This window comes from Calidris pugnax, unplaced genomic scaffold (assembly GCF_001431845.1).
Source record: "Calidris pugnax isolate Ruff unplaced genomic scaffold, ASM143184v1 scaffold1, whole genome shotgun sequence".
Classification (NCBI taxonomy): Eukaryota; Metazoa; Chordata; class Aves; order Charadriiformes; family Scolopacidae; genus Calidris; species Calidris pugnax.
The window spans coordinates 4283549-4310722 of NW_015090800.1; the positions used below are offsets into that span (position 1 = coordinate 4283549).

At 43.4% G+C, this 27174-nt stretch overlaps 1 protein-coding gene across 7 annotated transcripts; it reads right to left on the minus strand.

Annotated features, from left to right (window-relative positions):
- Nucleotides 1-151: 151 nt before the first annotated feature.
- IL17RA (interleukin 17 receptor A) lies at nt 152-25693 on the minus strand. Of its 7 annotated transcripts, none has more exons than XM_014937510.1 (13): nt 25562-25693; nt 17035-17059; nt 12519-12665; nt 11217-11341; nt 9317-9443; nt 7009-7056; nt 6760-6917; nt 5427-5504; nt 4897-4972; nt 4798-4812; nt 3816-3917; nt 2696-2737; nt 152-2101 (listed from the first exon to the last, which is right to left on the minus strand). In XM_014937510.1, the coding sequence occupies exons 1-13, from the start codon at nt 25691-25693 to the stop codon at nt 594-596; spliced, it is 2583 nt and encodes an 860-aa protein (XP_014792996.1). In that variant the 3' UTR covers nt 152-593. The 7 variants fall into 7 exon arrangements, with proteins under 7 accessions (XP_014792996.1, XP_014792995.1, XP_014792997.1 ...); XM_014937509.1 differs by having other exon boundaries at nt 152-2104; XM_014937511.1 differs by lacking the exon at nt 4798-4812 and having other exon boundaries at nt 152-2104.
- Nucleotides 25694-27174: the final 1481 nt, after the last annotated feature.

Genomic DNA, 27174 nt, shown 5'->3' on the forward strand with positions numbered 1-27174 from the left:
CTTACTGCTCAGTTACTCCACTTAATTTCTGAATGGCCACAGAAATGCAGTTGCAAATGAATGAATGAGTGGCAAAAGAAAAAAATCTCCAGGCACACGTATCAGCCAGGTGGAGACAGCCCTAACCTAGCTGAAGTTTAAGGCACACATCTTTAACACAGTATTTACAGCAAAATATTTAAAATGTGTATTAAAATGGCAATACAAATCTATTTTCTAAACACTGGCCATGACTTTTATCCAGTGCAATAGAACAAGTACAGCCAGAGGGCATTTTGAAGGCACAAGTGGATGAGCCACAACAATTTTTCTCCCATCCATCCGTGTGGACTCAATGTAATATACTTCCCCGAGGAACAGAACCACTGCCTGTTCCTTCACAGAGGTGGCTAATATTTGTTGCTTCTCTCCACAGAATTTTGGAAGCAATGTCACCAGTCTGCTGCACAATCCTGTCTCCTAGCAGTAGACAGGAAGATCCCACCAGTAAGTCATTTATAATACAAGGATGGTGTTGGAAATGCAGTTTCAGCACTGTGCATGGCACCACCTTCCACCTCTATATTTCAAATGGAGCAGGTCCCAGATAGAGCCTAACAGTCCTCCAAAGATTGGTCAACGTCCATCACCTCAGCTGGATACCCCCAGTCAGAGCTCCGTTGAATGTCCTGGAAAAACAGCTGCTGCTGAAGGCTCTTTAGACTGTTCAAGACCTCTGGAGAGAGTTCATCAAAGACCACCTGTTTTTCCTGATCCTCCTCTTCTTCTTCCTCCTCCTCTTCCTCCACAAGGTCATCAGGAGGCAGAGGAGAACATCTAGAGATGTAGCCCTGGTCTGACTGCACTGACTGTCTTTGGTCTTTGCATTGGTCAAAGACCAACTGGTGTTGCTCATCAGCCTCTTCTTGGCAGAGAGATGGCTCTGAAGAAATAACACTCTGCTGATAAAGAGAGTACATGAGTCCATTCAGATGGTGTCTCAATTCACCTGAGAGGTTTGCAGGACTCTGGTCATCTATTGCTGAAACTTCAGTGTCATCATGGAGGATGACATTATTCCTCATTGGAAAGCTTGTCTCCAGAAGAGGAACTCCTTCCATACAGTCCTCATTACTCAGCACATGATGACTGAGTATATTTCTATCTTCCACGGAGGAGATTGGCTCCACTACCTGAACCAGAGGAGCCTCATCCACAGGAAGGACCATAGTCTGAGAAGTCGGATCCCCACATGGATTAAGTTGAGGCTGCAGTTTACAGCCTCTGCTTTCACCTTCACGCATGTGGAGGTCGACGACATAACAGCAGTTAGGGTCAGGCTCCTGCAGGTGCAGCTGGTGTTTCACAATTCCACCTGGTTCACTTAGCAATGAATCCACCTGGCTCTCTCTGTTTAGGGACTGTGACTCCTCATCATTATCCAAGCAGACGGTTTCACTCTCAAACCAGTCTGGGTGCTCCGTCTGCCAGTTCTTGAACTTTTCTACTGCCTCTTTCAACTTCCTCCCACTAGGGGTATCGATGTAATTTTCAGCTGTGATTTCCTGGATTCGATGGATGCGCCCAGGTTCAAACTTCTCCAAATCCTGAATCCGAAAATAAATATCTTCAAACTTGTCCATCAGTTGGTACCTGGATGTGACGTTGAACAGATCCGGTATATCTTTCTCACTACTTATGCCCTCAAAATAACAGACTATATACATTCCAAAACAGGCTGGCTTCTTGAAATCTGGCAGGATCAAATTCAAGGCTGGGGTGAACAGGTCTCCCATCGGCTTTTGCTGATCTTGCTTGAGACACACAGGCTCACTCCCAAGCATGGCCTGCCATTTGGCCTGGGTGCCCCGTGAACATAAGATGATGATCTTTGAAGAGAGGTCTTCCATTTCTTTCTTCTGTCGAGTAAGCCAGGGTAACGGCCCTAACTCTGAGATCTGATGATCTTCTAGCAGGTCCAAGGCTACGGCAGTGCCACAGACGGTCATCAGAAACTCAGCAAACTTCAGCACCACGTCCACGTACAGCAGGTGATCAGCAGAGTACACAATCCAAACCTTTCGGGGCTTCAAGGGTGGCAGAGGAAGGTCAGTATACGGTGCTGCTGAAAGACAGAAAAATATTTGTCTCGGCCACATTCCTGAAATTGTAATGGTGCAAGCCAGCAGCAATCAACACAGGAGACTATTAACAAAAGGTTCTAGCAGCTACCAGTTTTGAAGCTATTTCGGCAACATATGCAGACAACACCTCACTGTAGAAATTGAATATGAAAGTTCAGACAGTGGAGCTGTGATTTATAATAATGCCTGAATGGTTCATGGAATTTCAGCACATGAAAGTAATACACCAGCTGCAAGAGGCTTGCAAATGTAGCTATATTCTCTGCTGAAGAACTGAGTGTACCCCAAAACCAATCTCCTATTGCTATGGCTGAGATGATTAGCAAATATTCTTTTGCCAGTACAACCTCAGCTGGGTCAAAAGCTTCACCACAAAGCAATTATCTCCCATCTGGCAAATATGGCATTCCAAATAATAAGTTTCTTTCAGCTAAACAGGAAGATCCTAAGGCTGCCTCCTGGTTTTGAGAAGCACCTATAGAGTACTAGAGCCTATGAAAGTCCCTTCTGGACAAATGTGTGAGACCTCCAGAATGCATTACGTGTGCTTGAAAAAAGGCAGGACATCTTACCAGTCTGCAAACCATTGTGGTTGCATTTCCCTCGTCTGCGTGCTGGAAGAGAGAGAAAGCCATTGTCAGTTTTGAAAACACAAAATAAAATTAAACCCTTAAAAAGACAACACCTTCCAAAGATTAGATTCCACCTCCCCCCCAAAAAAATCTTTAACTGTGAAGGGATAAAATGATAAAGTTATACTAAATGAATAAAGACTCTTCTACAGCTGATTTTGCTATGTACTTCACGACATTTTTTCCTTTGAGAGGAGAAGAAATGCACTCAAAACCAATTTTCTCCATCTTCCCCAGATCTGGCCAGCCTCAAGAAGTACAGAACCCTTGATTGTTCTGCTACTTCTCCTTAAGGAGAAGAGGCTTTTTTTTTAAAGATAGCTTTTCCTTAAGAGGCTTCCCTTAAGAGGTGACTAAAATGTTCCTAGCTACATCTTATAAGTAAGTTTGATGTTAAGAAATTTTCCAAAAGATTTCCAATTACTCCTCTCAGGAAAAAAAACACCAACCAACAACCCAATGAACAGCACAGCTTCTCTGTGATAACTGCCTCATGCCTGCAGCACAAAAGACTGAGAATTAATCCTTAAGTATCCAATTTTCCAACCCGCTCAATGTCAACCTCTGTGCCATGTTTTTCTTCTTTCATCTTAATTGAAAAACATTTTTTTAAGCTCAAAATAGTATAAAAATGAATTTTATAGAGACTTTAGGGGATAGGGGAAAAAAATAAAGTCTGGACAAACAGGAAGCTTCTGTCCTGCAAAACTCTTATGCAATGCAGGAGAAAAATAAATGACAAATATACGTGTAGCAATCTGCAGAAAACAAAGGGCTGAACTATGAAGTTCCTTTTCCCCTCTCATGAGCTCTGAAGTGCTATGAAAATGGAGTACCAGGCAGCATAACCTGTGGAAGGCTTACTTAAATTAGGTGGATGGTATTAGGATGTTACAAGTCCCATGATGTAAAACAGAAGAAGGTGTTTACACAGGCATTATCTCAGTGGCAAGACATCAGAACAGCAAGGAAGAAAACAGCAAGAGGAATAGGTACAGAAGTAGGAAAAAAATTTAGTTTTAGCATTAAATCTTTTCTTCCTAGCTGGTATGAGTCTTACCTGCTCGTTTTTTGGTCATACAAATCACACCTGCTATGACAGATCCCACCAGTAACACACAGATCCCAGTGATACACCAGTAGAGCCATATAATCATATCACCTGCAGTACAGAAGTAGTGCTTAGACATTACTTTACACCAACAGAGTTTCACCAAAAAATAGAAGTTTCTTGAGCAGCAGGGGCCAAGGAAGGAGCGTGGCTCTGCCAAAAAGCATGGGTAGGCCAGCACTTCCCCCTTACAACACACCACAGTCACTTCTCAAAATGAATTCCTGCTTTCATGATGATGCTCTACACCACAAACTTGCTCCACAAAGAACCATATGTGCAGCACACTGAAAACACAGATCAATAACCTTCCTCTAAATAGCAGTGTTTATCCAGCTTTGACAGGCGTGCCGCCCATGTCCTGTCTGTTCATGTAATCTATCTTAAAAAAAATAAAAAAATCACCATTTTGGGTGAAAGTTTTCTTTTTTTCTTCCAATATACAGGTGATTTTTTGCTTTTCAAATCTTGGGGAAACTAGGTCCTTACAGGTGTTGTTGCAGCCAAAAAAAAAAAAAAAGATGTCAAATCATTATGCACATGATTTATCTTGACATTCATAAAAATGAATATATGCAAGCTATTCTCTCAAAAAGCTGCTTTATATTATGCAAATTTTTTAACACTGAGCAAAGTGACAGAAAGTATTTTATATTAAGACTCTTCTTGTCAAAACTGTTTCTCAAGAATTTTATGCGAGTTAAGTATCTCTAAAAAAATTGCTCTTTAAGGTTCACACTGCATACAAATACTTGCCTTGTTAAATCATGGTGAAGTAACTCTTAACACAATTCATTCTGAACTCAAGTGTTACAAGGGGACATTTCCTGCCCATTGGGTCATTCCCAGGGAGGACCATTTGTTATTCTATATTACAGGAAAAGAGCAGCAAAAAAAAAAAAAGTTTCAGGGTATTGGAAGAACTTCTTACCTGGTGGGTCTGTACCTGCAAAAGACAAGAGTTACAGTAAAAAATCAATTCTCATCTGTAAGACAACGGGAACCAAATTTACAGAAAAGCAGTTCTCACTTGCAGCTGGTGAACATGGGATGAAAGTGGAGTGTCTCAGACAGTCTGTGTCACAGTTTGCAAAGAAGGGCTGAATCTGCAGTTGAAATAAATTCGGAAATCAGAAGCTATTCTTAAATACAATTTTTGTTCCCCACTTTACTTTCCCCCCACCTCAATATTGCTTGTATTTTAGCACAGGGACACAGAATTTCCATTTCCCTTAGGAAAACAAAATTAACCAAGAATTCTTACATTACACATTAAGCAAGCAATGAGCTCCTGAGGCTGCACACTTGCCATTCCCAATCTATAGTCTCTGACTTGGCAACCCTATACTAAGGTAAAGCCCCTGTCTACAAAGAATACCTATATAAAAAACCCAAATTGAACAAATACATTCTTTCAGCCATAAGCATTATTTCCCTAGTACAGGTACTTAGGGATTGCCAATCTCAGAGCAAAACACTGTGGAAAAATCCATAACATTCTGAAACTGCTCATTGCCTTGTTAGTGAAGGAAGTACACAAGGACAACAGCAAGATCCTACCTGTATTTCATAGCTGCAGCAAGCTCTGATGTTCTTCTCTATTTTGATTGTGACATTCACTTGCTGTTGCAGTCCACTCTGCAGAAAAATCAGGTGCAAGTTACAAGGGAAGCAAGAAAATGTAATGAAAGCAGGAAAAAAAGAAGAGCAGTTGACATGAGAATATTGAATGGTCCAAAGAGGCAGAAATTTCTTTTTTTTTTTAATTTTTTTTTTTTTTTTTTGAACAAGAAGCCCACAGAGAACAAAATGGATAAAAGGTTTGGCTGCTTTCACTGCAGGTGTCCTGTGTGACAGACATGGTAATACAATTAATACAGCAGGCTGAGGTTGCACAGGTAACAGGAAACAAGAATGTACATTGTATAACTTCAGATGTGTTAAACTTACAGTTTCTTAACAATGTAAATGTCTTCAGTTATTTAATGTGTAAACATTAACAAGCCTCCTCGTTTAATTAGAAACAGCTGTCAACACTGCTGCTTCTGACAGGAAAACAGACAAATAAGTTGCCCTTGTTACCTGCTGTATACAGTCAATATGGTGAAAATCTAAATATATTCTTTATGGTCATTAGCAGATACATGCTCCAAAATGAGTTATATTCTCCTCTACCAGGGAAATATGCACACAGCTGTAATAACTTAATACGTATCAGTGCACGCAGTACAAAGGGTTTTAAGTGTGGAAGTAATGGAAAGATTAAACAAACTGAATGCCAATATATCCACCCTCCCCCAAGGAAAGGTGGGGGCTGGTACCAAATATGCAGCATTTCTCCTTCCTCAGAAGGAAAAGGAATATTCCTGAAGAGGAATATTTATGTCAGAAGACACTCTGGATCTACTTTGAGCTTCTCGACAGCACAGGCTGGAAGACCTACAGGAATTCTCAGTTTGAAACATCTGTTACAAAACCACTCATTCATGATCAAAAAAAAAAAAAAATTAACCCTCCCTGCCATCATATTCAATAAACCACTTCAGTGATTTATTGAAACTTTGCACCTCAATTTTGGTTAATTTATTTAGTCTTAGCCCCCATGTACTGGCTTGACAAAGGTAAAAAAGCCCAGATAGTCAAATATCAAATTTCAGGGTTTTTTTGCAGATGCTTACAGACTGCTCCATGCATTATGAAACCTGTTTTTGAACTTTTATCAATCAAATTCCTGAAGTAAAATTCCTCTTTGCGAAAGCAGTTAAAAATCTGTGAAAATAACTCCTTGAAAACTACGGTTCATACATCATTGCTCTAGGTCCTTATTTAGCAACTGTTAATAGAAATGTTTGTCCGAATTACCACAGAGGGTATCATTTAGGAAGGTAATTACCTCAGTGAAATCATGTGTGATCATTTTACACTTCTTCTCATTCAGGAAACTGGCCACATGAATTCGGTACCGGGCTGCCTCCATCCATGGGTTAAAGCTCACAAGTAGAGTTGTGTCATCTAGAGTTTTACCTTGGATCCTGGGCTCCCACAAGCTGCCTGGAAGTAGTGCAGATATTCCCAAGTTTCTCAACTATCAGAAATATTTCAACAGAGCATCCATGTCTACATGACTCAGGAAAAAATTTACCTGTCTTTATACATGGGATGGTTCTTTTCATCAGAGAGTCCTTGCAGTCTGCAGGAGAGACCAACAATGACTAGTCAGAAACACTGTAGGAAACATTTCCCAAACATTTAGGAAAACCACCTGTTTTCTTATCAGAAACCAGACACCTAACCAAACCCTCCTTGATTAGTAGAGACCTTTGTTCCAAAGTAGTAGCAAAATTCTGTAGCAAAATAGTATTGGTTCCCAGGGTGTAAACTAGCCCCTCCACTGTTGTTACAGTGTTTGTTGTTTTGTTTGGGATTTTTTTTTTCCCAGAACAGAAATAACTAATAAGAAAAGACTGAAAACATACAATACTTATTATAACAGTAGTATTTGACAACCCTTGCTAACGTAAGACATGGACAGGATGAATCAATGGGCTGAGGCCAGCGGGATGAGGTTTAACAAGGGTTAAGTGTCGAGTCCTACACTTGAGTCACAACAACCCTGTGCAGTGATACAGGCTTGGGGAAGAGTGGCTGGAGATCTGCCTGGTGGACAAGGAACTGGGGGTGTTGGTCAACAGCTGGTTGAATATGAGACAGGTTTAGTGGTGGTGGACTTGGCAGTATGAGGTTAATGGTTGGACTTGATCTTAAAGGTCCTTTCCTAGATGAGTCTATGATTCTAAGACTTGTACAGAAAGGGTCATAGTGCAATTAAAACTTCAACTTCATCTTCATCTCTGGACTGTGAGAGCACCACAGCAACAGATTCCTCCAGAAGCATTCTGCCCCAGGAAAACTAGGAAGCTGGAAACTCTCTTGGTCCCAAAACACTCTTTCACATTTACTATTCTCTTCACTTCATTTAACAGATTGGCTCAGCTCTATGGGACTTTCTTCAGAGTCAAATCCAGAGTTACATATTCAACATTTAGCAATGTGAGATTTAAAAGTCTCAGCCTAAACTATGTCTCTCCTCCAGAATTCAGATAAGGGAAAAGGAACAACTCCCTGCTTAGACAGTTGAAATAAAACATTGCATATCTTAAATTTCCAACTTTCAAAGTTGGAAGGTTTAAGTGCCCCTATAATTCACATGTTAGCTCTAATCAGCAATGATTGAGCTTGACACAAGGCATTAGGTTTCTAAAGAATAGTGGAGGATAAAAGCCAGGAAGTTCTGAGAGTGACCAGGTATATAAGAAAGGGTAACAGGGCTGAAAACTAAGCCCCACCTCTCATTTTCCAGATCACATTGACTAATGCACCACATACATTGCCATTGTATAACTACAAAATCACGTTGACAACTATAAGCAAGTTAAGAAGAAAATTATGAACCAGTTTTCAAGATCTGTGTTGAGTTCCAAATATTTATAAATTAGTCAGAGCAGCCAGAGGGCACTACAGACGCTCAGCATCTTTGGGGAAAACAATAAAAATTATTTTTAGTTATAGGAAAATTTTCACATACACAGGAAAAGGTCAGGCACTAGGCTCTATCAAGTTTCTTGGTAAATTATGCCTAACTGTACCTTTGAAATCAAACTTCACATGCCTAAGATTTAATATTAGAAGCTAAACTTTACTCTTTCTGATTCATAAATTCTGGCCTTCCAGCTTCCACAAGCAAAGGGGCAACTTCAGAAGATTTCAAATTAAGTAAAAGCAGTAGCAATAGTCCGTGGAGAGCATGAAAAGATTGCTCTACAGCGCCATTCATGTAGATGAAATATCTTCATGTCTGCTCCACTGAGGAACATTTCAGCAACAAGACCCATGAGATGTAACTTACCCTCACACAGCCCCTCAGAGGGGCACCTATACTAGTTTTTCAGGTTTAACTATTAATTTCTCTTTAGCCATAGCTGTAGTAGAACCTTTGACATGTTACAAATACAATTTCTCATAAATCAGAGGTCAAAGTCCAAGGTGTGGTCCTCCTTCCTAGAAAGCATATAAAAATTTTTATAACAGTATCTTCCATGTAGGAACTACAGTCAACCAGAATCAAAGGGTCTGTCCTTCACAGAATAGTCCTTCCACATTCACCTTATTCCAAGCAGAAATCTGACAAACTGCTGGACATGGGATCCCAGAAAAAAGGATAGTGACTTGTAGCACAAGCGATGGATATATCCCACAAGAGTATGCAAGGCTAGCAGCATGGACTTTCTAAACAGCAATATTCAGAAAGGACAACAGGTTTTTATAATCCTGCCACCCTGTTGCCAAACTTGCTCGCAGTTCATGGATCTGGTCTGAAAAAATCCAACCCACAGTGCACAAAACATCACAGTCCTAAACGCAAGGCCTAAATGAGCGAGAGCTCCTCTTACCGGGCATTGTGAGAGATGTGGACTTGCAATTGGGGTCTCCATGTACACCCAGTTTGGGCAGGTGGTAGACAGTCACTTGGTAAGTCTGGCCAGGTTCCACTTCAAAACGGTCAAAAGTGAAATTCCACTGAAAACATAACACATTCACAAGGACTTAAAATAAGAATGTTGTCCTATAAAGGCCTGAAATTAACAGCTGGCTTGGTCTTGTTCCACTATGTTCCCTCATCCCATATGACCCTTTTTCTGAGGCCTGACTATAAAAAAATGGAACTCAAGTGTGTTAAATGTACAAGTCCCTTAGTCTGTCTCAAATTTTCTGTTCGGAATGAGAAAAGTAGTTATTTCTTGGGATCTTTGAGCTGATACAACAGTCTTATGCCAAATGACTGTGTGGCATTTCCACTAAATTACATTCTGAACTAAGAGGAGATTAGGTTAAAATATGCAGTCTTGAGACTGAAGTTTTAGCCTGCTATGAATCTTGCAGTGCTGTGCAAGTGCTAAGCATTCAGAATTGCACTTATACATATATATATGTATATATGACCAGCTCCAGTGCAGGTAAGTCACAATGGGCAAGGGAATTGTGGCCAGGAGAGCCAGTAAAGGGCTATTTTTTTGAGGGTTTTGGAAGCCGGGAGAACCAACCAGCACAGGCCAGTACCTGGCAGCTCCTGGGATCGGAGCCCGCATCCCCGGTGGCAGATTTAAATGAGGCACCGAGCAAGCAAGGAGCAGGTGGGTGTCCCACCACAAAAGAGACATTGAGGTGCTGAAGCGGGTCCAGAGAAGGGCAACGAAGCTGGTGAGGAGTCTGGAGAATAAGTCTTATGGGGAGAGGCTGAGGGAGCTGGGGGTGCTCAGCCTGGAGAAAAGGAGGCTGAGGGGAGACCTTACTGCTCTCTACAACTTCCTGAAAGGAGGGTGTAGAGAGGTGGGGGTCGGTCTCTTTTCTCAAGTCACAGGTGACAGGACGAGAGGAAATGGCCTCAAGTTGCTCCAGGGGAGGTTCAGGTTGGATAGTAGGAAACATTTTTACACTGGAAGGGTTATGAAACATTGGAATGGGCTGCCCAGGGAAGCGGTTGAGGCACCATCCCTGGAGGTGTTCAAAACACGGGTTGACATGGTGCTGGGGGACATGGTTTAGTGATGTTTTTTAATCAGACTTAGGTTGATGGTTGGACTAGATGATCTTAAAGGTCCCTTCTAACCTAGGCAATTCTATGATTCTACAATATATAGTTCTGTACCTGGTCACTCCATACATATTTTCTTAAATCTATACAGTTTTCAACATCAGCAAGGCCGTGCAAATTCTGGGAGAGGCACTGTCTCCAGATGGCAAACTAACTATGGCCAAATTCTGCATGGTAAGCAACAAAGTCCAGATTTCTGCTGTTCATAAAGGCAGCTGTGGATGCTCCACATTTTTCTGAGGAGTTCCCTAGACAGTATAATCTGAAGGACCACCCCCGAGGCCAGTGCTTTCCTCCACAGCAAGGGAGTACAAGAAAGAGCTGGAAGTAGAAGGAAGGGTTGAGTTAAAAAAACCCTATAAAGTCATGGCTGTCATGCAGAACGCAAAAACTCCTAAAATTATTTGCTTTAATTAACATTCAGAACAATGATGTGCTAGGCTCCAAGAGAAACAATTCTTAAAACCTGAAGGATTGGAAGAGTGAAAGAAAAACCAAGGTAAGCAGCTGGTACACAGTTACACACAAGTGTAAAACAAACTGGAAATGACAGTAGGCCTCAAACTCAATATTTTGATTGTTTCATCAACTCTTCTAATCAGTCTATACTTTTTATTCCATAACCTTGGTGTATGACAATGAAAGAAGAAATAAACCTATAGACTAGAAAAAAATAGTTCAGAACCCCTTGTACTCACCCGGCCTCCATCTGGACGGACTTGAAGTGGCAAGTTGTTCTGAAAGTCAAACTGGGCACAGATCTGTTGATTGCTGTTCACTTGCATCACAGCCAGCTCTGCCCCTCGGAGATACTGGATGCTAGCTGCAGGCACATGGACAGAGAGAGATATATCTTCCTTTTCCTGTCATCTGCACATGTAGAGGTAGCAACCCCCCCCAGAGATTACCACTGTGCCTACTCTTGTCAGTCTTAGTCCTTTGAAGCACTAGGGATCCCAACACAAAGATAACAGGCCATGAAAAAGTGAGCATGTAGGGTTGACTAACAGCACTTTCAGCTTAAAGGTTGTCCTGCATGGCAAGAGGTCCATTTGTGCAAATGAAGGGGGACAGCAGAAGGCAACTTCATTCTCCAGACACTCTGACAGTTCCATAGATTTGGTGATGTGTTAAACTCTGCCTATCAAGGCTGCTTCAGGCAATTTGGGCACCAAAGCAAATATGCTTTTATTTTGGTACAGTCAGTCCCAATGAGAAGGTTTATAATCACATCTACACAAAATGACTGGGTTACCTGAGTTACACCTGATTCTATGCTACTAAAGCTATACTGTAATAATAAATCTAAACAGCCCTCAAGAAGATGTCAATTTGTTTAATTCTGTCTTGAATCAGTGCAAAACCATGAACAAGAGCATGCAAGGGAAACATCATATAAGAAGATACTTGGAGAGTGGGAAAACTTGACTTGCTGGTACTCATTTAGGCTCCAGCAATGAGACAGTTATCAAGAGACATGTACATCAAAAACTTAAGCTACAAGGACTAGATTAACCAAAATGGAGGAACTTGCACTGGCTTAACAGCACATAATTTATTTGTGCTCTCTCAAATTAATACTCCTTTGTTCAGTTCATAGATGTAATTCCCCTGCATGAGACTGCTGCAGTCACTACTATGCTTTGAAAAAAATGCTTGCAGTGAGAACCTCCCTTCTTCCCTCACCACCATGGTAAAGGTGTGGGCCGCTTGATTCCATTTTTATCTGCTTTTCCCATTTTGAATGTCATTATCCCATACCAGTGGAAACATTTTTAACTCTTGAATACCCAGCACACCCAAACCCCTAACTCAGTCACCAAGAAAAATAAAAAAAAAAATCCCCCAAACCAAACAAAATGAAGCAGCCAAACCCCCAAATTTCAAAGGTCTGCTTTCATGACCAGTGAAAGCCTTGAAGTCATATCTCTCCACCTTACCCTTACCAGATCATACCTAATTCCTCTGCTCCACGTTCACATTTACCAACCACCACTTACCATCAGTGGCCACTTTCCATTCAATCCGAAGCACAGGGAACAGTTTTCCATCCACCTGACGAAAAACGTCAGAAGAGACATTAAGACTGCTTGGAGCAGAAGGTGTCCACATGGGATCCTGCGGCCAGCTCGCTTCCATGCAGGTACCTGTCCAGAAAATGAAAACCATCATTTAGAGCGGGGTCAAGGAAGCTCTGCTTAATTACAATTACGGTCTGCCCCTTGGGTCAGGGTTACTCGGAGGGCAGAACTGGATAAACGACTGCTTCACAGTTCAGAAAGGCAGTATTCAGCATGCAAGTACTTTATAAATTGCCTGTAGTCTTCTGAACTCGTTCATTCTAGAAACTTACACTTCCTCTTTTCCTTAAAATCCATTAATAATTATCACAATCAATGTAGTTAGGCTAAACAGGTCAAGTAAGTTTACTCAACATCTCCTGCAGCAAGTCCATGCTTTGCTGCTGAAACAAGCCTATGTTAGAAGACTAGTACTGATTTCCAGCTTTCCAGTGATAAGAAGTCTGTCAGATACCCAGGGAAACTGTTCCAACAGTTAATTACTTTCTGTTCAAAAACTGCATTACTTCTAATTTGGATATACATCTGAATTCAGCTTCCAACACCTGCTTGTTATGCCTTTTCTAAATTAATGAGCTCTCTGGACATAAAAATAATATATGCTAGTCAATATAGTGTTAGGGAAAACTAGTCCTGTAATCTCATCAGAAAATGAAATCAGGTATGACAGACATTAGACAGGCTTAAGACTTTTGTAAGACATTTGACTTATCAGAGCATATTAAAAATAGCTCTGCTGAATATCAGTGAAGCACAAACACAGGAAAAAAACTAGGCTGACAAATCAAGGAGGAGTTGCAAGTGGGAAATCATTACTGCTTGAATGTTTTAAATAGCTCCATGGGGGTTAAAGTAGGCCCCATGCTATGCTCTTTAAAAAAATATATCAACAATCTAGAAGCAAATATAAAATAACTGATGATAGAGCATATGATAACTGTCAGACTTGGGGGGAGGGGAAGGTAAAACTGTCAAGAAAAACAAATCTGAGTCACTTTGTATACTGGACCCATTCAGAAAAAATACTTGTTGACACACTGTAATACACATCTAAGCACGTGTAGTGGAGGCCATATTTACTTAATGAGAATTTATAACTGTATTTATAACAGCACTGCTGAAAAACTAGCAGAGAAACCACTGAACACGAGCTGTGTCATGCAATCTACAAATCACATGATTAGGCTAGTGCGATCACTGGATGTATCAAAGAAGAAGAAAAAAAATAATAAAGAGGTAAAATTATTATATAAGCCTTGGAGAGATCGGTATGGTATCCTTTAGCTACTTGTTGCATCCACACTAGACAAGTGTAATACTGAAAAGGGAACAATGAAGAGTATCAGCTGATAGAAATCCATGCTGCTAATGAAAGACTGCTCTCTTGGCTACATTTTCTACTTATTCCCTTACAATAATTCAAACAATCTTGGGGCTGTGTGATGATCTGGTTCATAAAAATGACCCACCAAACAAAGATTTTCCCATTTTCTTGGTGGCTGCTCCTTCAGGAATGGAGCTCTCTTGGCTGGATGGCCGTGCCCAGAGAGTTGTGATTAACGGGGCAAAATCCAGTTGGTGGCTGGTCACCAATGGTGTCCCTTAGGGCTCAGATTTGGGGCCAGTCTTGTTTAATATCTTTATTGATGATCTAGATAAGGGGATTGAGTGCACCCTCAGTAAGTTTGCAGATGACACCAAACTGGGTGGCAGTGTTGATCTGCTTGAGGGTCAGAAGGCTCTACAGAGGGATCTAGACAGGTTGGATCAATGGGCCAAGGCCAATGGGATGAGGTTTAATAAGGCCAAGTACCAGGTCCTGCATTTTGGTCACAACAACCCCAGGCAACACTACAGGCTTGGGGCAGAGTGGCTGGAGAGCTGCCCGGCAGAAAAGGACCCGGGGGTATTGGTGGACAGCTGGCTGAACTTGAGCCAGCAGTGTGCCCAGGTGGCCAAGAAGGCCAACAGCATCCTGGCCTGTATCAGGAGCAGCGTGGCCAGCAGGAGCAGGGCAGTGATGGTGCCTCTGGACTGGGCACTGGTGAGGCCTCACCTTGAGGGCTGGGTTCAGTTCTGGGCCCCTCACTACAGGAAGGACATTGAGCTGCTGGAGCATGTCCAGAGGAGAGCCACCAAGCTGGTGAGGGGTCTGGAGAACAAGTCCTACGAGGAGAGGCTGAGGGAACTGGGCATGTTTAGTTTGGAGAAGAGGAGGCTGAGGGGAGACCTCATTGCCCTCTACAGCTCCCTGAAAGGAGGCTGTAGAGAGGTGGGGGTTGGCCTCTTCTCCCAGGGGAATAATGACAGGAGCAGAGGAAATGGTATGAAGCTGCGGCAGGGGAGGTTTAGATTAGATATCAGGAATAATTACTTTCCTGAGAGGGTGCTCAGGCACTGGAACAGCCTGCCCAGGGAGGTGGTGGAGTCACCATCGCTGGAGGTATTTAAGAACCTTGTAGACATGGCACTTCAGGGCATGATCTAGTGCCCAAGATTATTGGTTTGGGGGTGGGTGTGATGTGGTGGGGTGTTGTGTGTTTTTTTTTCTTGTTGTTGGGGTGTTTGTTTTTTTTTTTTTTTTTTTGGTTGGGTGAGGGAAAAAAAAGGGGCATAATTTAATTCAAAAATCAATCATCTCAGATGTATGCTTTTTAGCCTTAAGTTCTAATGCAAAACTAAATCACTACTTGTGCAGACTTACATATTTCCCCTGGGTTCACCTCAGACATTGAGGTGTTTGAGTTAGCAGTGTGGTTATGTCTGAAATCTGATTCAGAATCACTTTTAAAACTTGTCAGACAGGTTTCTGCAGGTTGTGATGTGAAAAGTGGAACATTTGTGTTTCCATTCCAGATACATAATATTGTGAGCCTCCCAATATTTAAGACTGAAAAAAAAAAAAAAGCAAAGAAGTTTTTGCTCTTCGTTTGTTGTTGGGGGGTTTTTTTTTTTTTTTTTTTTTGAGGTTGGACTCTATGATCTCAGAGGTCCCTTCCAACCATGGTGAGTCTGTGATTCAGGCAGAGCATGAAGCAGCAGCTCAGCCCATTGACACTGTCCTGGGGGAAGCAGTGGGAGCGCCCAGCTGGCCACTCTCAGGTGTATAGGTGTGAGCAGCACCCTTCCCCAGCAGTTTGCCGTTAGACAATGCGTGGTCAGGCCCCCCAAAGTACACTTGCAATCTTTGTTGCTGGGTCAGTGATGGGAACGGTGGAAAAATGGGCACTATCCCTAATTGTAACAGCATGGCTTTAGGCTTAGGAAGTAATCAGAAAATCTCCAAATGGTCACTCTACCAAAAAATATCTATAGAAAAATTGGTAAGATTAAAGTACCTTTCAGAAAAGAGTGTACTAAACACTAAAAAAAAAATTAGATATCTTTCCCCAGTGCAGAAAAACAGAAGAACCACCACAAGGTAGAATTTAAACCAAATATTCAAATAAGGCAGCATTTTAATGATGGAGCTGCAGTTTGGTTTAGCTATATCGTCAAGCTGTATTCCAATGGCCATCTGCCAGCGGGAAATACGATCCAATCTGATCCCACCCAATCCCTCTCCTGCCAAAAAAAGTTTAAAATCTGGTTATTTTCAGCATAGTCATCTCCCTGATCTGGCATGCCTACAGCATGGCTACAAAAATACTTGTGCCAGTAGAAGACAGGGTTGGGCACTGAGGCAGATATGAGCCTGCTTAGAACAACTGCAAAGCGAGGCCAAGAGTCCTGCAGCATCATCCAGACACTTCCGTGTACCAAACAGACAATGGCAGAATATTATCCCTATTTAATTATCCTATTTGAGAATAATTACACTAAAGTGTTTCAGATGTGTGCCATTGCTAAGACTTGACACCTTACATCCGATACTGCTAATACATTTGTTCAGTGGGACTTAGAATAACTCTAGTTTCCTCTTCCAGTTCATAGAATCATTTACATTAGAAAATGCCTTTATGATCAAGTTAGTTCATTGGACTTTATTCCAAGTAATTCACATTAATTGGTCTCAGCTGCACCCCTTTACACCCCTTTTATTCTAGTTCATACATTAATTTTTCATCAAGTCTTGTCATAGTTACAATAGCTTGCAATGAACATTTACTGACAAACTTGTCCTAACATTCCCATTTCTTTAAAAATTGACCGCTCCAGCTTTAAATAGAAGCCGAACAAGTTGGGTTGTATTCCACCCACCCCACCCCATCCCCAAACTCTATCCTGAAAAAGCCTTAGCTTCCCATTCCTTTTTTAGCTGGAGCTGATTACGGATCAAACCAAAAACTCCCAAAGGCATGATAGCAGCGCTTCACTTTACATCTTTCTGACTGTAGCAGGAAAAACTTGCCGCATGAGCCCAGTATAAAAAAAGCCAAAAAGAAAAAAAGCATGATCTGATGAGAAAACCACAATGAAGAAAAAAATTACTTACTATTTCTTACGAGGCAGTTTAAATCCTGTGGGGGAAAAAAAATAAGAATATTACTCTCAGAATAGAAACTGGATTGACAGTAATTTGCTTCTGTTTGGTGGCAGGAGAGGGGCAGAAAAAAAAACAATTCAGTGAACAGAAACACACACTAACTGGAAGAATTAACCATCAGGAAACACTGCACAAAGTGCTTAATCAGGAAACCAAAAGACACAGGGCATGAAACCTGCGCACACCTGAACTGCATATGTGACAGCAGTAATTGCAGTAACGGAAAGAAACTGGAGAGGCAAAAATGCAAGGCTATGATAGTAAAAACCTTGTGACAATAGAAACCAGTGCAACATGAAGGGTTGCTTGAAGTAGGTGGTTATGGTTTTTAAACACCATTGCTTTAAGTGACTGCTCCCCAGCCCTGATCTTGCTGGTAATGCTTGCAAGGTCTAAGCCCATCTGATGGATGTGTGAGCTCTCTGCAGATGGGCTCACCACCGAGGTACTGGGTTACACACTGCCTACTGCAGGGCACCCCCTTCATCTTACAGGTGGGTTCAAAACCACCACGCAATGACACTCTAAAAACTTGAATTCAATAACTGATTAGCAGCACACAGAGATGAACAGGCCTGTATTGCTTGAACAGAAAGGTTGCATCAGTTATGGCTGGTCTTTTTCCTGGTGCCTCCTAAGAAGCAGGGAAGGGAAAAGGCAACATTTAGTAGGCTTGTAAGTAGGATAAGGTGATTTTATTTTCTAGAAATCTATTTGAGACACAACCCATGATAGGAAAAATAAATAAATATCAGAATTAGACTCTTTCATATTAAGGATAAAGATATCCTGAATATAAAGAAGCAACCAGAAGTTTCATGGGCTCCAGGTATATTTTGTTCACATTGGAAGACACCAGACTTCCAGTCAGACTGGAAGGTCACCAGGAAATAGGATGTAAGCTTGCTTGGTTAATGTGACGCAAAATTCTAGCAATAAGGAAGTCTGAAGTTTTCACTGACGTAGTAAATCAAGATGAGGGCTAGGTTTCCTCCCACTCATTTCTTATGCCTAGACATATAAAGTTGGATATTATTGTCACACTGTTGCCACAATATAATTCATTCCAACAGAGGAGGCAAGGCAGCAGGGTTTTTAACCTCTCTGCACATTCTTAATGTCAACTCCAGGTGTATTTGGGGCTTAGCTTATTAATGTGGTGTAGCCATGGCTATGCAAGGTTGTATTTATGTTTTCAGGGATGGATTCCTGAAAAAGGCAGCTGTGCCTTTTCGGTAATGAACATGCCCTTCAGTGTAGCATGGAAAGCTAAAGTTTCACAGACACTAAGGTGGCATTGGACACCACCATTGCCAGAGATGCAGCCCTAAACCTCCCTTCACTTACACCCCAGCACTGCAGCCTGCCCTGTGCTGGCACAACCACACGTGGGACCACACAGGCACCTGGCTACAGCCTGAAACAGACTTAAGGGGAAGGAGGGAGATCAGCTCTGAACCAGATCTGAACTTTGGTGAAAAACTGTTTTCCTACCAGCCAGGTAGCAATGTGGTATTTTTCAAAATGAAATTATCTTCGCTGCACTAAGTTAGGACCAAGGCAACATCCCAGAGTCAGAACAAGTATTCAATTGCACTGTTAATCAAAGTTTCTTTTATAAATCAGGAGGGAAGGGGGGGGAAACAGTGACACACAACCTTTTCTTGCTGTTCTCTCACTCTGCTCTCTTCCTGTCTCTCCTCATCCCCAGATGTTAGTAGCTGAGCTGCAGAAACTGCCTGCCTTCTCCCTTATCTTCGCTCTGAATCTTCTTGAAGTTTTCAAATCACTGTCAGATCCCCACCCTACTCCTAAGTTGCAGCACTAATAACTCTGGAAACACCCAAACTGAGTCTTGCTAGATGGGAGTCTTGGGACAAATCACCCCAAAACTTGTGTAGCAGTGCCCTGCATGGAGCAGAGGAGCTCTAATACAACCAAGAGAAAAAAAAAATATCTATGAACTTAACATCAATACCTAACAAGATATAAGAGGTACTTTTCACTATTTTTGTTGTGCTCAAAAGGTAAAACCAGCCACAACTAGAATCAACGTGATACATTTGACTATAAATACAATTTAGTCTGAACTGTACTTTCACAATTACACTGCACCGAATTATTGTAGATAAGTGCACAGAGAAATCCTCCATTGAGTATTTAGGTCCTGATGGACTTAAGAAAAACTGGTTACAGGCGTAGTTAATAGCAGCTTTATTGCAACTTTGTACCTTCCAAATCAGGTTTCCTCCTCCCCCTCCCCAGACATTCCCCATGTAGCATCTGCAACCTGAATCCCTTGATAATGGTAAAACCCTAGAAAACCAGCAAGCAAATGCTGATTAAACCAAACCAAAACTAGTTAAACTGCAATCACTGAAAAAGAGGAAAATATAAATTGTAACTACTAGTATGGGGAAGCAGACTAAGCTACAAAACAAACGCTTAATCACACTTTCTAACATAAATTATTTAACCTGACAATGCTCCTTGTATAAACAGGTACAGTGGTTCTGGCTGGGATGGAGTTAATTTTCTTCACAGCAGCTGGTATGGTGCTGTGTTTGGGATTTGTGACCAAAACGATGTTGATAACACAGGATGTTTTAGTTATTACCCAAGAGTGCTTACACAGCATCAAGGCCTTTTACATTTCTTACACTGCTCCTGCCAAACAGATAGGCTGGGGTTGCGCAAAAATTTGGGATGGGACACAGCTGGGACAGCTGACCCCAACTGACCAAAGGGATATTCCATAGCACATGACATTGTGCTCAGCAATTAAAGCTGGGGGGAGGAGGAAGGGGGGACATTCAGAGTTACAGCATTCGTCTTCCTGAGTAACTGCTACATGTTGATGAAGCCCTGCTTACCTGGGGATGGCTAATATCTGCCTCCTGATGGAAATCAATTCTTTATTTCATTTTGTTTACATGCACATATTTCCTTTACTTATGAAGCTGTCTTTACCTCAATTCACAAGTTTTCTAGCTTTTGCTTTTCCAATTCTCTCCCCATCCCACTGAGGGGAGGAGAGCAAGCAGCAATGTGGGGCTGACCTGCCAGCTGGGGTGAACCTGCAGCAGGCAACAAAAAAACCTGGCTACTAACCATGTTCTTTTGTTTGTAATTTAATGACTTCTATTAAAACCTATCACTTAATATCCAGTCATTTCGTCCTTGTGCTGTTGTAGTTATCAGCAATTACTGTAAATTGCATCATGATAATGCCCTTATATAAACTATAAGGCATTATTTGCCTGAAGGGCAGCAACATCTGCTTTTATTTGAGCACTGGTGTTTCTCTTTATTAGCAGATGAAACATAGTTAAATGAGGAAGTGCTGCATTTCCCCTTTTTTGTTTTATGATCAATATGAATAATGAACCAGCACAGTTAATAAATGTATTCTCTCCCCCTCCAGGTCTATTGTCCCAGGTAAAGTGTTTGCAATGATGTTCCCACCACCAATGAGACTGTGCCCTTTCTGACATTCTTAAAAAGCCAAGAGCTTAATCAGGAACCATCAGTCAGCTGATGAGTATTCAGAACTGAAAGTTAACAATTAAGATCTCTTATCTGTCAACATTGGGTTTCTGAGGGGACAAATAACAATACTTTTTTCTGGCACCATTCCCCAACCCTACTGAGGATTTTCAAGAGGCTACCTACATCCATTTTCTTCCTAATCCACACTAGCCTATTTACTTTCTGCACCAGTAACATTTTTTATGTGGAACTGACTACCTTTGAGTGTTTTAAGCTGCCACCAATTAGTCAAGAATTTAGCAGGTTTACCACAAGAGGGTGGGGAAGGATTCTCCCACCATACAGCAGCCTGCACCAACCTAATTGTTGGTCCACTCCCTACCCAGTCCCCAAAGTGCTACAGGGATGACCCCACAGCCCAAAATGCCCAGAAGAACAATTCATCCAGCCAGGAAGTCCTCACTATTGACATAAGCAAGCAAGGAAGGACAATATAACACCACAATGCAGCCAGAGATATAACAACCCCAAAGAATACCTAGAAAGCAGTCACCATGAAAACCCTGATCTCCTTTTTGGATATTGTCCGGGTGAACTGGACTGGGCTGCAGCTGAGGGCACACTTTTATACCAAACAAGTGGAAGTCCAGAGAATGATATCCAAAAGTCAGGAAGTAATTAAATAAAAAAAATGAGTTGGTTTTGCAGTAAAATAAGCCAACTACTTCCAGACTTGCACTGACTACCTCCTCAGCACTAGGGGGAATACCCGCTCATCTTCTCTTGCGAAGACCAACCAACCCAAAACACTATCTGAGGCTCATTCAGAGTGCATTAACAAAGCTGTGGTCAGCAGAAGTACCTAACCTAGTTTCCCTACTTGACCAAGCACAAATTTAGATGATACAATAGAAACAAAATTACTGTGATAATTGTTTCTGCTCGCCCACACAAAGCTAGAAGCAGGTAAGAAGCGTCGACAGAACAGACATACTGGTCTACCCGCAACAGACAAGCAAACAAATGGGAGGAGAAAAAACAAAAACAAACATCTCTGCAGAAAAGCTGAAATGGAGCCTGCAGCCAGGTAACATGCTCTGCAAATTTTTTATAGAAGGGGCTTAAATTGAGATTTTCTTTTCTCATCAGCTTCCTGTTGCCCTGCAGGCCCAACAAGCAAAGCTACAAACGTGAGAGGCATAAAAATGAGAACAAGATGATTGCGAGGTGATGCCCCAAACTATTATCAGCAGAAGAGAACAAGCACAGTCAACTCCTCACATTTACTCGCCATATTTTCACAGAAAGCTAAGCAACTGTTTCTTTCACTCTTTTTCCCAAGATTTTTCCGCTTTTGACATCAAAAAAGAACAGACCATATGCTGTGGAGAATCATATGAATCTGAAAAAAATGGGAAACTGATTAACAGTACCATGTCATAACAATTCAATTAAATTAATAGCACACCAAGATTTCCCAGTAGGATGCTGTGGTAACCAGCAAGAAACGGCCATGAACTGGTCAAGCATTCAGTTTTCCTTTAAAGAGCAGCTGCTGAACAGGAAGGACTCCAGCTTCCCAAAATCTGCCTCTTACCCATGAGCTATCCTACATATCTTCTGAGGCATGGCCAATTTCAAGTTCACTGCGGTTTACCTATCCCAAGTCCTCAGTTAAAAGCAGCAGAGATCACTCAGACCTGGACACGTTACAAGAATAACTGCTGAAAGATTATTTGTTTAAGGCTGGTAGGAAACAACTATCTTCTAAAAAAAAGTTTTTATTTTTTAAGCGTGTTTTTCTAGTTTCTAAGTTTTTCTCTTGCCCCCATATAAATTTTCAGCAAAATCAAATACAAACACAAAAATTTATGTTTCCTTACAAAAATAAGATTTAAGGTTTATCATATTTTGGTAGTTTTGATTACTAACTCTTTTTATATTGAAGTTTGCTAGTTTGGATCACTAATCCTTTTCATGCCAAGAAGTCCAGAAATATTTTAGCAGCACTAAGTGTGACCATGGTTTATGGTAACATCCTACACAGCAAAAATATGCCAGGGACAAGTTGGTCTATAGCAAAGGCAAAATGAACACATTTGTAAAGGAGGACCAGGAAAAGTCTTCCTCACACGCACCACCATCGTTCATCTTCATGAAGGATGTCGCATCAATTCTTTTCCAGACACTTTTAGTGAATAATCCATCAAGCTGGCAAGATGGATTTCAAAGAGCAAACTGTGTACTCCTATGCAGCACCTTAAAGATGGCAGGGTTATAAACACTGCATTCCTCCGGGACATGAAGCATGCTGTGTCGTGAAACAGTTACGGCCCAATGACTGTACACAGTGATTAAACACTTGACGGTGAACAACCAGATGAGTATTTAAGCTGTGGGATCTTCTTCCCCTGTGCATAGAAAATAACTGAACCCCACCTCCCTGCAGATGACATATTCAAATAATAGTTACTAGAAGGAACTGGATTTGCAGCTGTGCTATTCAGCTTAACAGCTGAGCAGATTTGATGGAGTGGCAGTGAATAAGGCCCATCAAGTGCATTTGTTGGCATTTTAATAAGATGAGCTGTTAAACAAGCATTTAGTTTTACTTTCACAATTTACAGGTGTCTACCGATACAACACTTTCCCTCTGCCACACAAGAGTTTTGCTGAAAAAACCCACTGTTGCTCAGCCTGACCAACTCTGAAGTTTTGCAACAGCAGCGTTGAGAGTAGTGGGTTAGAAAAAGGAAGTGGGTCTCACCAACCCTACTCAGCAACAGTTTCCCTTCTGAACCACACTGCAGTCACTCATTGGGTTACTGAATCATCCTCTGAAAACAGTGCAACTGACTGAGAGGGAAGGGGAAACTGTTTTCAACTGTCATAACTTCAGTTGACGGTACTTTTTCCTATATGTGTCAGCAGCTTCACAATCGCTTCTAAAGGGGCTTCTCATGGATTTAAGCCAACTTAAGAAAAATAAGTCTGTCTGCATTTTAGAAAAACGTTTGGGATATCATCATAGAATGGTTTGGATTGGGAGGGACTCTAAAGATCATCTAGTCCGTGCCAGGGCAGGGACACCTCCCACAAAAGCAGGTTACTCAAAGCCCCATCCAACCTGGTCTTGAACCCCTCCAGGGATGGGGCATCCACAGCTTCTCTGGACAACCTGTTCCAGTGCCTCACCACCCTCACAGTAAAGAATTTCTTCCTAACATCTATTCTAAATCTCCCCTCTTTCAGTTTAAAACATTACCCCTCATCCTATCATTCCACTCCCTGATAAAGAGTCCCTCCCCATCTCTTCTGTAGGCACCCTTTAGGTACTTGAATAACATAACCATGGTTCTGTTACATGCTTAAGCAATATTGCATTGTTGTCTTTCTACTCTGCTAAGATTTCATGTTTACTAACTCCACAATGCCCAGCCTCAACTAAAATTGCAGAAGTGGACTGTTTTCTTGGGATATTTTTGAATAGGAGTGAAGGTAGCAGAGCAGAGGTCAGGTGAAACAGGGGTAAGCATATGGTCAAACATTTGGAAAGGACACAGAATAGACAAAAGATAGGAAACGTGTACAGGAAAAGATTATAGGAGCTTTCATCCCAAAGGACACATTTTGGTTTACGTACATCTATAGCTACGTCTGACTAGCTGCCTTCTCTAGACTGCTGAGAGTGCATCACAACATACACACTTTCTAATATAGAATAGCTGCCCCTTATCCTGTTTATGCACACACTGCTACTGTTAACAGAAATAAAATGCAAAACCAGACCTCTTCCCCCTCCTACACACTCTTTACATGTATCTTAGACCAAAAAAACCCAAAAACCCCAAACCAAAACAAACTCCCAAAACCCCTAGAGAGACAGACCAGATAGGAGTTCATACTCGGGGCTGCCAAAGTCAGCTCAGGTTGTTTAGTTCACTTTTATAGAGACACCACATCTGCACCTCTCAGTCTGTATCCTCTCCATCTGGTTTCACAGGGAGAAAAAGCAGCCAAAAACCTGCCTTCTCAAAATTTCGAGCACATACAGCGTTTGTTTACCTATTTCTTCAGCAGAGATTCCCTACATCCTCCTAAAACCCCCTCGGCTGCAAGGAACAGGTTAAAACATTCAGAATATTAGGCAACATCAGCTATTAGCAAAGACTCACATCCGGCTCAGTAACTTCAGGCAGTTTTGGCGAATCTCAGCCCCAGCCACGTCCCCTCGCAGATGGCGCTTCCTGGCAGCCATGGCACGGCCAGGCCAATTCTGTGGTATTTTTAATTCTAACATTTAAGCTCATGGGGTTGTACGCTACGTGAGGTTGCTTTGACACACACACAGCCCACACCAGCCACAACCAAACCCCCCCAAACCATACAGAAACAAGTATCGGTCCTTAACTGAGCAACACAGCATCACAGAAGGGTGAAGTCAGCGGCGGGACCACCACCTCCACCGGCCTCCCATGGGCCGAGGGCACCCGGAGCTCGGCGAGGGTCCTGTCCGCTGTCACCCTGCCCGGGCAGATCCCCCCCCCACTTCACCCCGTCAGGGAGAGTTCTCCTCCCGAGGCTCTGCCCGCCGGGCCAGCCTGCGGACACGGACCGGGGCTGAAGCCCCAGAGCCTCGGGAGGGAGAGGGGAGGGCTCGGGCCCGGGCCCAGGCCCCGGCCGGGGGCACCGCACCCCACACCCGACAAGCCCTTGTCGATCTCGCTCGCCCTGACCCCCGCACCCCCTGCGGCGGGGAAGCCGCTCCCTCATCCCACCTTCTCGGCCGTGATCCCTACGGGACCCCCCCTCTCCTCCGGGCACACCGCCGGTCAGCGGTGTGGGACACCGCAGGAAGCGGGAGACCCCCCCCCCGCCCGCCTCCCCGTCCCGCAGCGGACTCCGCCAACCCAGTCCCCGCTCCCCTGCCCGGCCCCGCCGCCGCCGCCTCCGAGTTTCCCGGCTCTCCCAACCCCGCCGCGCTTACCGGCTGCGAGCACGTAAAGGGCGGCGCGGCGCCCAGCAGGAGCCACAGGGCCGCCCCGGCCGGTGGAATGAAGGAGAAGACGAGGAGGAGCAGCAGGGGAAGGGGCACCCACCGCGGCCCCGCGCCCGCCATAGCCCCGCCGCCAGGGCCTCGGGGCTTCCGGGCTCCGACCTGGGCGCGGGGCGGGACCGGCCCTCACCTGAGGAGGGGCCGCGGCGGGGGCGGGGCCTGCAGCCCGCCCGCCCACAGCGGCCGTTGGGGCCGTTGCCCGCACGGGAGGCCGAGGCCGTGAGGAGAGAGCCGGCCTGGCCTGGCCTGGCCTGGCCTGGCCTCCCCGGTCCCGCCTCGGGGTTGCGGTGGACCCCGGGTGAGCCCCCGCCGGAGGCAGCCCTGTGGGCAGAGGTCGGGGCCGAGGAGCCACGCCTGAGCTCGGCTTTGGGGTTTGCCTTCGCCTTCACGAGCAAACGCAGGCATTTCCGAGGTCTGCACCCTCATCCTCCCTGTTGCGCGCCTCTATCTTCAGGCAAATGCCCTCAGAATTTAAACCCCGGCATCAACAACTACCCAGTAAAAAGCATTAGAGGTGCAGGCTGTATTTTTCCTGCTCTGGGGCGGTTCTAAATGCGTCCTGCTCACAGGCGGCCTGTGCGAACCTCTCGCCGGTCCCTGATGCTCATGGCCTTTCAGCTGGCTCGAAGGCTGGGCTTGGGGTTTGGCCGCCGTTCTTCATGCCCACAGGCGCCTTTCACCCGGGGTTTTCGCCGTGGGTTTCACCTCAGGGTTTCCACACGAAGCTGCAGCCCGGCCCCGGGGGAGCTCAGCAGGGTTTCGTTGCCAGCTGAGCCAGGTTTTCAGCAAAGCTGAGCTCTTTGCTGGGCTTCAACCCACAGGCACAGCGGTTTCAGATGGTTTTGTGGTGGCCAACCGTCTTCACTGAGGGCTGATCTGAGCCTGGAGATAACGAGGTTTCCTGCCATCGTTCTGCCGTTCCAACGCCCCACGCTGGTGACGTCCACAGGTTTAAATCACCTCCTGGGTTTTATAATTTCGTGATTTCACTAATTAATCGTAGCAGCAAAGCCTGCAGGTCTGACATCTGCGTGCGAGTCAGGGAAAAAATATATATACATGCGTAATTGAAGAAAAACATTCTTTTTTCCTTAGATGTGATTTCACTCAATCTTATACAGTCACACTCGGACTGAGTACACTGATTTTATAGCGCTGTGTCAAAAAATACAGTGCTCAGCTGGTATCACAGTGCAGTTGCTTGATAACCATGGTAGAATAAATTTGTTCGAAACGTAAATGCGTGGATTGTCACCCTGTTAGCTTCACGGCTTATGTATATAATAATTATGCTTTATTTAGGCTGCGGGCATCCATTTTTTGATGCCTACGCTTGGTAAAAGAGAATGCTGCGGAAAAAATGTTAAGTGTGTGGTTATGCATGAGTCACGCTTCGGACATCATGACACGGCAGAATTTCTGTCGTCACACCAGTGCAGAGAGTGATTGGATTTCCTAAGTTACAGTTTAACAGGGCAGGCTGTGACTGTCTGAGGCTGTTCTGCAGGCCCTTAAATACACGTGAGAGCCCGCGAACGGCAGCA